Source organism: Euleptes europaea, chromosome 5, assembly GCF_029931775.1.
Source record: "Euleptes europaea isolate rEulEur1 chromosome 5, rEulEur1.hap1, whole genome shotgun sequence".
Lineage (NCBI taxonomy): Eukaryota > Metazoa > Chordata > Lepidosauria > Squamata > Sphaerodactylidae > Euleptes > Euleptes europaea.
In genome coordinates, this window is record NC_079316.1 from 63,682,994 (window position 1) to 63,694,288 (window position 11,295).

An 11,295-nucleotide genomic window follows, 5' to 3' on the forward strand; every position below is an offset into this window, starting at 1 on the left:
AAGTGACGTGTGTATGCTTGTGCCGGCAGTGCCTGCCGGCCATCAGCTGGCCAGTGGGCAGCCCAGTGGATTGGCGAGATTTTACCCGCCACCACCGGGCACTTGGCAACCCTAGGGATGGGGGGATGGACAGAGTAATGGTAATGTAAACCTTTGAACAAAAGCTGTATTCTGACAAGAATGGGTTGTAACTAGGAGCTAAGAATAAGCAGCAACAAGGAACTGAGGCAAAAAACAAACGGGGCATTTTTTATGCTTTTAAACTATTTTTTTTCCCTTTTCTAAGTCGCTTTCAGGCAGGTTCCACAATATCAGCTGTAAAAATGGTGAAGCTTTGATCATTACTCAGATTGAGCAGATTTCCCCTATTTTACCAAATGTATTTGAAGCAAGAATGAGGCACTCTGAGTCTCTTGTAGATTTTTGTAGGATTTTGTAGGATTTTGTAAAATAGAGCCTCAAAGATCAGTTTTGTACAATCACATCATTAATTCCAGTTGTTGTTTTTAAATGTTGTTATTATAAGACTGCCTGACATTTCACAACCCATTTTATTATTATTGATCATTTCCATAATTTAAATATGCAGCGTACTTTACAATACTCAACACATACTTCCTCGCAACATCCTTGTTCCCACTTTTCAGAAGATGAATTGAGCCTAACTTTGCCTTGCCTAAACAGCTGAGATTTTATATCAGTTTTACCTAAATTTAGTATTCTGTGCAATATATGAGTTATAACATTTAGTAAGGCTTCAACCTCACTTGCAGTGGGTAAAATGAAAAACATAAGTAAAAAGACCTAGGTAAAATGAAGACCTTAATTTTATGTTCCAAAGACTATCATTCATTTGATGTGTATGACATTTCTCTGTCATAGCTTATTTTGACTGGGATGTCAAGCAACAACAGAATGAGATTCCCAGGGTAAAGACTTGGATTAAAGGAGATTATACTAGTACAAGGTTGATAGATGTGCTAGGTTTCTGTATTTCTTAACAAAAAAAAAAAAGGTGTTCCAAAACAGCATCGTAAGGGATGTATACTGTGGATTGTTGTGATTATAGCACATTATAGTCTGCCATTCCCACGGGGCCTCTCTTAGTGCTCACCAATGCAAAATGTTGGGTGTTCAGTGAATAGGGCTTATATAGCATTCCCCCCCTTTTAAAACGTCAGGCATGTGAGGACCAATTCCAGTTGGGGCCACAGTGTGAGTGGATAGAGGTTGAAGTCTCTCCCCCCCCCCCACATGCAGTTTTTCCTAGCCTAAAATTGGCCTAAGGAAGCCACTGTTTTCCCTATTGGGGCTAACATACAAGTAACAATACGTACCTTCCTGATTGGCTTCTTGCTTTGATATCCAGGCAGTCCTTTTCATTCGCTGGCTGCAGAGAACTGACAACAAAAACTATAGGAAGAAAGTAAACTCAGCTTGAGTTGTGAATTAGAATCTGCCTACTTATGCACACTGGTCATTTTGCATAACTTATGCCTGTAATGAATTTGGGGCTTCCAATTTCAGAACTGGAAAGGGGGGTTGATGCAGTTCTTAATTATAGCTTGCCTCTCGTTACATCCAAAGTCTCTGATTCTTGCTAGTGTGCCTGTACTGTCATTGATTAATTAGCAAAAAACCAGAACTGAGTGAACAGAGATGAAAAGTCAAAACTGGCCAAGCTATTCCCATAGAGACCAGCTGTTTTCAGTGTGGCTTGCTAAAAAGGAGGTGTGGTGGATTGCATCTGTAAACAGTATTTTCCTATTGCTTCAAGTAGGGATTTGCTTGGGAAGTTGCATGACATGCATTTATGATCAACATACTGTACTGTAGTCTTGCAAAGTAGCAAATCAGTGAATAGGCGTTTTCTGGAAAACAAATTAGAATGACAAACAGCATTGTGAGGACTGAGGTATGTTTTCCTGTGATTAACTGATTCACTGTTAATGGGTAGACGCTCTTTAAAATTGGAAACTGATTATTTGGGTGGAAAAGATCTATCATGCATCAAATATCTATGCTAAGTAAGAAGCCTGTGTAATTGGATTTTTAAGAAGCAGAGTGCAGTGTTAGGTAGCTGTGTAATGCAGATCTGCCTGGCTTCTCAATTTTGCTTCAACTGGTTATTTAACAACATTGTAGTTTGTAATTCTACTACCATGGCTGTTTTCAAGAAAGAATGTTTGTCTCACTACAGATTTATGGATGATCTTTGTGTTATCTTGCATTGGGATTTCAGCTGCTTCCATGTGTTGTTTCACACCACACAACACACTGAGTTTCTGTTGTGAGAGGCCCTGAGCAACTGCACCTGCAGCAATAGCTCCTCCCTCACCCTCCATTGTTAGGGTACATGGTAGCAATGACCAATCACTTGTTTTACTTCAAGGTCTCCCCTTGTCTCTTGTCTCCCCTTGCGATGCTGCTTCTTCTCCCCAGCCAACATTTAGAGTATGGCATCCTCCCCTTCCCCGCTCGACATCTATCTAATCGCAGCCAAGAGCTGTCACTCAGAGGCAGAGGGCAGGAGAACAAGAGGAAGCAGTTACTTCCAACCACCACCACCCAGCTTCTCACTCACTCAGGATCCTGAATGAGCAGCTGGTGTCGGAAAGAAGCAACAACTGGTGCCTACCCCATATAGATAGTCCCAGAGGATAGCCCTGTTGGTCTGCAGTAGAGGGGCTAGATTTGAGTCCAGTGATACCTTAGAGACCAGCAAGATTTAAAAGGGATAAGCTTTTGAGAGTCTTAAAGCTTCCTTCATCAGTATCAGACAAAGGGAGCTTTGACTCTCAAAAGCTTATACCTTGAAAATCTTGTTGGTCTGTAAGATGCTGTTGGACTCTACTCCATATAGTGGACGTGAAGGAAGTTCCACCATTTGGGAGAGTGAGCGACAGCTGTTGGCTACTCTCTTTTCTCCTGTGTAGCAAAAAGGAGGAGCTGCTGTACTTATGGTGATAGCCCATGAGGTACGAAGAAGAGAGTGGGACCTAGAAGAGGCTTCACAGTTGTCCAAAGGGAGAGAGATCAGGGTAGCTTGCCAGGGCTTAGCGGTGGGTCCTCCTCAGGCACTAGGTCTTAAACAGATGCCTGTAGATGCCAACCCCAGATGTATCCAGACCTAAGTCATATAAATCAGATTTCATCTTTTAGAGATCAATAGGAATGACCTGTGTACGGTCCAAATATTTTTAGTTTCTGGGTTGTGGCTCATGGCATTATATGCACATCCTTCTCCATGGCTGAAAAGGGGCATTAGAAAGAAATGGGGGAGCCCAGGAAAGGAGGCATCAGTGGGGCAGAGGAAGTAGGGGTCTGATAAAGGAGGGGTTTCGAGAGAGGTGGCTACTAGATGAACAAGTGGGGACTGAGGAAGAAGAAACTGAGAAGAAATTGGATTAAGAAAGGAAAAGGTAAGGTAGTTACAGAGAGTGAAACATTTGAAAGAATATGGGGAATGAGGAAGTACCTCCAATCATTTCAACAGGCTTTATCCCAAGATCAAGTTAATTCATGCCAAGTATGTGTGTGAACGTTGGACAGTGAAGAAAGCTGAGAGGAAGAAAATTGATTCCTTTGGAATGTGGTGTTGGAAGATAGTTTTACGGATAACATGGACCACCAAAAAGACAAACCAATGGGTTCTAGATCAAATCAAGTATGAACTTTCCCTAGAAGTTAAATTGACTAAACTGAAGCTATCATACTTGGATCACATTATGAGAATTCAGGAGTCACTAGAAAAGACAATAATGCTAGGAGAAGTTGAAGACAGCAGGAAAAGAGGAAGACCCAACTTGAGGTGGATTGACATGGACCTCAGTTTGCAAGACCTGAGCAAGGCTGTTAACGATAGGATGTTTTGGAGGTCATTGATTCATAGGGTCGCCATAGGTTGGAAGCAACTTGACGGCACTTAACACACACACATACACACAAACCCATGTGAGAAGCAGCAGTGTTTTATGGTGCACCCATGTACCAAATGCTGCAGTCTGTTTCAGTGGATACAGAGACAGGAGATGAAAGAGGGAAGGCTTAGAGCAACTATTCTGAACATATCAGTCCCTCTTCAGTTTAGAGTGGGTTCAATAAATGTCCATTCTCTGTGAATAATGAGCATAAGCTAAGTTAACAGATCTCAATAAAGGTTAGCAAGAATATAAACTACAGCATAACAGTAAGACAGTGCTCATACTGTTATATATGGTTCAGAGTTGATGAACCAGGATATTTTCATATGTACCCGCAGAGTGCTTTAGTGCACCTAAACGGTCATAATAAATGACAGGACCCAGTAATAAATGCCCCGTGTGTAATTATAAATAGTACAGATGAGATAAGGAGTGAAGATGTACTTGTTGAGCTCTATGGTGATCTACATTAACCACAAATTAGACCTAATTCCCATCATTTTCTCAGCAGGTTTTAAAACTGTTTGGAACTGGTTGCATTAACATTCACTTGCTCGAGAATTTCTGATGATAAAAGAGTGAATCACAGTGTTCCTTGGACAAATGTAGCAGGATTTTTGAGGGTGTTTTTTTTTTGTGGGGGGAGAAAGGAAATCACAGCATTATTGATAGGTAGAATTTCAAAAGATACTCCCAAGGCCATCTTTTCTCTACTCCACTTACCTGCATGCCAACTGCTGCTCTGTTACTTATTGCTGACCCAGCCCTGAAGGGAAGAGACAGCAAACAAACAACCCCACTACCCCCAGAACATGCAATAACAACAGACAACTTTTGGAATAAAAATGGCCACAACTTTATTTGTTAAGGCAGCTGTCAGAGCCTTAGCACAGAATGGAGCAATGGATCCTTGCATTGGTTAATCCTCCTGCCTGCCAATATGCTCCACACCCTTCTAGCCCGCCTGCGGGGGTGGGGGAGATACCATGGGATGGAAGGATGTAGGATTCCACATGGGCACCGGCCGCTGCGGGGTCTCCCCTGCCACTTGAAGGGGATAATGCCTTAACAGCCCTGAGCTGGGCATGTTTCCTGAACACCCTCACCCCAAAATCCCTTAAGGGGGTCCCCAAAGATGGGGAAAACAGGCATGCAGGCCACCTAACTCTAAAAATGGACCCAATCCCATGCTGATACCGCCCAATGCAGTTGTGACATAGAAAGGAAGATAAAATAACAAGATTCAAATTACAAAGACAACCCAACACTGCAGCCCCGAAACACAGGAAAACAAGGGAGGGGATGAGTGAGGAAAATGGGTGGCTGCTATCTTATTTATTGACATTAGGATCTTTAATTCTGTTAAGAATCCACACCACTGTTTCCTTACTGGAACTATTGCAGTGCGATCTGTATTATGAATACAGGTAGTTCTGCATAACAATATGAAAATGGCTGGAATTTAATTAATAAAGGTACTTATCCAGAATGGCATCTTGTAACACAGTATATATTAAAGGGGAAACATGTTTTCCAGTTATCTAGTTAAGCAAACCAAGCAGATTATCTTTAACACCCTGTGTTTTAACAAAGGAGAAAGTATGAAGTTGATACATTTTTAATTAAAATGAACAATAGAGGAGAGGGCAAAACTTACATTTCCCACCCAGCAAATAGGGCTGAAGTATAAATGTTAGTTTCTTATTCTCAAAGATAATCTGGCCTTGCGTCACTTAGTGTGCAGCTATATACAACAAGAAGAGGGGGGAAAAAACATTTAAACATCCCAGCCTGGGTATTTCTATTTAAATCTGATTACAGTGAAATAAAACTGGAGCTATTAAAGATTTAAAAGAACTACAAATACAAGCAGTAAAAGAAGACAGTTAGTAAATGAGGTAGTAAAGCATTTCAGTGGGGGCAAACAGTTGATCGCAGGCCGCCTCTGTGGCAGGCTGCCTCTGTTCACAGCAGACTCCTGTGCTGTTCCCTGAATTGCACTTAAGCCTGCAATTAACCTTTCACGCCTAATGAAGCAGTTTTGCTGGAAAATTAAAATATATCATGTCGCCTGCTCTTGCAAAAGTGGAGAGGGGGGGGGGAAGAATATCTCCGAATGAATCCATTTTCAGAACCCATTGTTTGGATGTAAAATTCAAATGTTCCACTTATACTTAAATGGCGAACACATTTTGCAAGGCAATCTGGTTTGATGTGGTACAGTTTATTTCTGTACTTATTAATTGTTCTGCATAATTGTTAAAAATAAAAAAAAAACCACACACCAGTAATTTTATGTATCTGAAGAAGTGAGCTGTGGCTCACGAAAGCTCATACCCTGCCAGAAAATATTTTGGTTAGTCTTTAAGGTGCTACTGGACTCTTTCTCTTTTCTACTACAGTAATTTTATGGTTAGACATTAGCTGTTTGAGAGTCAACGATTACCATTTAATTGCCATAGGGGAAGAATATAGTTCTTCTATATGCAACCAAGATTACAGTGTTATTCCACTGTTCCTAATGTTTACACAATTGTCTTTTTTTAAAAAAAAATAATGCTATACCCATGGACATGTCAGATGGGTCACTCCTTTTAAATTCAGTCTGTAGCTTCCATTAAAATAGACCATAGATGGTTTTCCAGTCAAAGGTTAGAAAAATAGCCAGCTCTGATTAAACTTTTCAAAAAAAGATCCCATTTTAAGTTGTACCTGAAGTGTATAGGTCTTGGGATAACAAGGTAACTTTGACCTATGCAAATTAATAATTCTGCTTCAATGTTTTGGCACTGAGCCAGGCAAATTTCACTCCTCCGGTAGTAAGGTGGAAGGTATTTTCTAAAGGGGAATTCATGAATGGAAGGCAGATTAAACAAGCCTGGAAACTAGGGCTGACAAATTGTGAATATCACAGGATTTACATTTCCAGCCAACTCTAAGCATTTGGAAACAAAACCCAATTAAAGCTAGGTTAAATGTATACTAAATATTTAAGTCCTAGTATTTTTATTGACTCTTTGGTTGCATTTTGATGTAAATTCTACTTGCCGGCAGCATCTGTGCGTCATTTCGACTTGGTAAATGAAATTCTTCTAGACTGCCAGTCTGAAATAATGAATTGTTCCCCCAGTTAATTGTATTGCTTTGATAACAAGAAGCTTTGCTAGGCCCAGAGAACACAATAAGTGAATTTCATCAGATGATTTGTGTGACATTTTAAAAAATAATCTTTTGAAGTGACCTGATTTTAATGGAACTCTAACTGCATACCAGCATGCCCCAGTATGCAGCATTAGATTGAAAAGAAGTAGTTTTTTCTGCATACCAGTGTTACACAGTGTAAGAAGAACAGCACACTGTCAAGCATATTTGAAAAACAAGAATAAACTTTGGGGAAAGTAGTTGTGATTCAGCTCCAAACTTGATGGTTGGGGGGATGTCCACCGTAGGATTGTGGACAAGCACATTCAATACACATTATTCAGCCAGATCCTATAGACCTGCAACAGCTGAAGCAATAACATTTGCAGTTGTAGCTAAAATGGGATCTTGTGCTTAACAAGCAGGTCCCATCCTGTGTTCATACTGGTAATGTTTTCACTATCTACAGGAATCTACAAGGAAACTTCAGCTCATCAACACTTCCAACAGTGGAAGTGAGGATCGAGCCTGGTTTAGCAAAAAGGCAACATTTGTGACCTTGGACAGGAATCAGAACATGTTTGATCTATGGCTATAGCTGTGGGGATGAAAGTAAAATCCCTGTCTCAAAACACGGATACATTTTTATTCTTTTTTTATTTACAATATTTCTATCCCATCTTTCTGCCCAACAAGGGCCGATAGTCACCAGGAATCAACAACAGTGGTGTGAAGACCAGAGCCAATGTATTGTAGAGATTAAAGTGCTATGTTTAGGGTTGCCAACCTCCAGGTACTAGCTGGAGATCTCCTGCTATAATAACTTATCTCCAGCTGATAGAGATCAGATCACCTGGATAAAATGGCCGCTTTGGCAATTGGACTCTATGGCATTGAAAACCCTCCCCTCCCCAAACCCCACCCTCCTCAGGCTCTGCCCCCAAAACCTCCCGATGGTGGCGAAGAGGGACCTGGCAATAAAACGTTATTTGCACCAGGTAGCTTCTGCCATCTATCTCTGCTTCACTTATAGGGAGAAGTGTATAAACAATTAAAATATTTATCTCTGTCGTCATATCCATGTAGAGAAGCTACGTGATTGCTTCACTGAACTGAAGAGCAGGTTATGGGCAGGTTGCTCGATGCCAGAATTGACTGATAATGTATAGTTTTTGAATTTTAGTACCCCCAGGGCTATTTTTGGTTGACTTGGTATGTGGAAATGTGTTACTAAAGATAAACATAGTATCCTATCCCCTCCAATTATGTGCAACTGACCATTTGACAGAAAATACCCAAACTCTGTACCTCTCTTAGTTATCATCTCTTTTGTGTTCAAATTCAAGAAGGCAGTTCTCACAAGTAAGTTTCTAGTGCCATTGAACCAAGGGGAGTTATGAGGTCCCCTTCTCACTTGAAAACAGAGTTGTACTGGAAAAGTTTAAAAAAATGCTGGGCATGAAATGAGGGAGAGAGAGAGAGTCTACGCAAGTCTTCTCACAGCAGGCCATTAAATCATTTTTCCTCTTTTATTTTTCCTTGCAGGGCTCGCGATTGCAAGTGCACTGATAGACATTTCACAACAGAAGCCCTCAGAGTGTAAAGATAAGAGTTCGGGAGTCAGAAATAGAAAACATCACCTTTCAACACGTCAAGGAACTTGCGTCTGAGATCAAGAGAATGCATTTGTACATTCTGTAATTTTTTTTCTTTTTTAATGAGCTTCCATTGTAAGCTAAACTACAGCCTCTGTTTTTGTGGAGGCAACCTCTGGATGATGGTACAGATGATGGTCAGAAGCACGAGGCCCTGTTGGACAAGCCCATTTTCCAGCTGTGCCCTCAAAGCAGGGCACCCTGGAGGGCAAATGTGAATATTTTGGATGAGTTTGAGGAAATACAGCAGTAAAGATATGAAAAACAAAACATTTCTTCATACTTGTTCTTATCCATATCAGGAAATAATGGGGAAAGACTGTACATTGTTTTATAATGTGGAAAGAAATATATCACTGAAAACTGAACAGTTTTGAAAGAGTAATTGTATACATAGAAGTAATGGGTTGCTCAGTTGCTCAGCTTGAGTAACACTTAAGATGCATACACTTCAAGCAGGAACTGGCATTATTAGGGATATTATTATCATTTCCCTCTTATGAAAACAGACTTTTGAAGTAGGTAATCAGCAGATATTTTAAAATATCCATATATTTCAAGGATAACATATAGAAAACTGGCTTTATGCAAATCAAGGATTTCTGCCTTCCCAAAGACCCTGTAACAATCCAAGCTGAAGCAGGATGAAAGGTGGACTCGACTTCATAAGAATTCTGAATGAGAAATAAAGCGAAGAGTAGAAGCCTGTCTTCCATGCCAGCCAACTAACTCATTATCACAGCTGATTGAGTATGAGAAAGCCTGTCCAGCAGCCAAGATCTTTGTAACAGCCATCTCCAAAACTGCAAGACTCCAAAGAGCTTAACTCTTTATTCCTGCACAGTAGTATGTCTGATTCTGTTTGACTAATGTGATATTGAAGGAAGGCCAAAGACCAATGCAGGTTGGAGCTTACATACGCTCATTGACTTCATTGGGTTTAGGGCATCCTTAAATTTGTTTTGGATTGCAGCCGTAGTTCTCAGCAATCTCTTCTTTGACAATAATGTTGCCCTGGCCACACCAACCCCCCTTTCCAGAGTCCAAACAGCAGATTAGACAGTCCTTCACTTCCTCCCTTTCAAGATATTTAACAGCACCTTAAAATATAAATCACTCTAAAAACCACCAAAGATCTTTTAGCATTTTTGGTGTTCAGGATTCGTAGAATAGCTTTTCTGTAAGAGAATCAACAAGTCACTGTACCCAAAAGTTAAAGGGAAACCCTCCTCTAGGTATTTGCAAGGAAATAATAAAGCAATGTATTGCCATTACATAGCATTTAGTATTTAAAAAGTCTTTTGCAGAAGGTGGGGGTGGATGGGCCACATAGAGCACTTTCACACAGGCCAAATAATGCTTTGTCAGTCCACTTTCACTGCACCTTAACGATCGTTTGCAAGTGGATTTTGCAAGTTGACACAGTAAAATCCACCTTCAAAGTGCAATGAAAGTGGATTGAAACTGCATTATTTGGGCTGTGCGAAAGTGCCCTATAGTCTCAGTCTAAAGAATGTTAAATGCACGTAAGTGAAACCAATGCAACCACAGTACTTAACTGTTCTCTTTAACCTCATTCATTTCACTGGGACTTAAGTGTGCACGTTTCTATGGAGTCAGGCTGCACCTTAAGTGTTTGTGGCAAATTACACAAAACAAGTCCTTTTGCTAGCGCTTCCTTGGAAGGGCACAGCAGCAGCTCTTATTCCGCAGAGCTGCCGATACCTGAAGTAGTCCGCAGCGGTATAAAACCCGTGGTTCGTAAATATGAAAGTGAAAGAAATATAATTGATGTTTACTACTATAACTTCATTTTTTAATTTTTATTTTCTTTCAGGAAGGGGATGAGATTTCACTGTTTACACTTTGACTACATAGTTACTTGCATGCCAAGATGGTGCAGTAGCAGTAATAACGCCCTGTTTGTGAGTTAGTAGTGTTTCTTTTGTAATGCCATTCAAACATCAGATGACTTACGTTGGATGAGGACTGAATGTATAAAAGCCGACATTTAAAATTCTTTAAAAGGAACTGTTGTACAGTATGTAGTTTCCTCTCATCCAGAATGATTAGGTTACATTTTATCATGACTGCTATACTGTTTTGATTAGTTGCACATTGATAAATTATGCTGGCATGATTGTTGGAATATTTTCACATATCAAAAAGAGACTAATTCTTATTCTAAAGTTACGTTGTCACAGTATGATGATTTTTGGTTGACTGTTCTGACCTCACTTTGTTGTTACTCTGAAACAAAGGACCTGCTTCTCCAAGAACTTATGTGCACATAAGTCTAATAAATGACCCTGTTTACACATTTAAGTTCTTTCAGAATTGGGGGCGGGGGGGAGAGAGAGATTTCTGTTGGAAATTATCAGTCATTGAACAGTTGTAACTCAGATAAGAGGTTTTTAAAAAAGCAAACCCTTCTGTCATTGTAGTGTTGATTTGGTTAAAGAAAAATGTCATTAGAACTGGCATGTATGAGTAAGATGATTTTTTGAAGAAAGACAAAAGAGAAATAAAAGACTTGGCTGTAAATTTCCTAAATTTTCCCCACTTTTTGAATTGCC

At 40.1% G+C, this 11,295-nt stretch overlaps 1 protein-coding gene across 1 annotated transcript in view; it reads left to right on the plus strand.

Moving 5' to 3' along the window:
* ATRNL1 (attractin like 1) overlaps positions 1-8,876 on the plus strand; it is a 645,181-nt gene extending 636,305 nt beyond the window's left edge. The window contains exon 29 of the mRNA XM_056850671.1: positions 8,610-8,876. Within this exon, the coding sequence (XP_056706649.1) occupies positions 8,610-8,734 (125 nt within the window). The 3' untranslated portion in view covers positions 8,735-8,876. The remainder of the gene's footprint in view (positions 1-8,609) is intronic.
* The last annotated feature ends 2,419 nt before the right edge of the window (positions 8,877-11,295 follow it).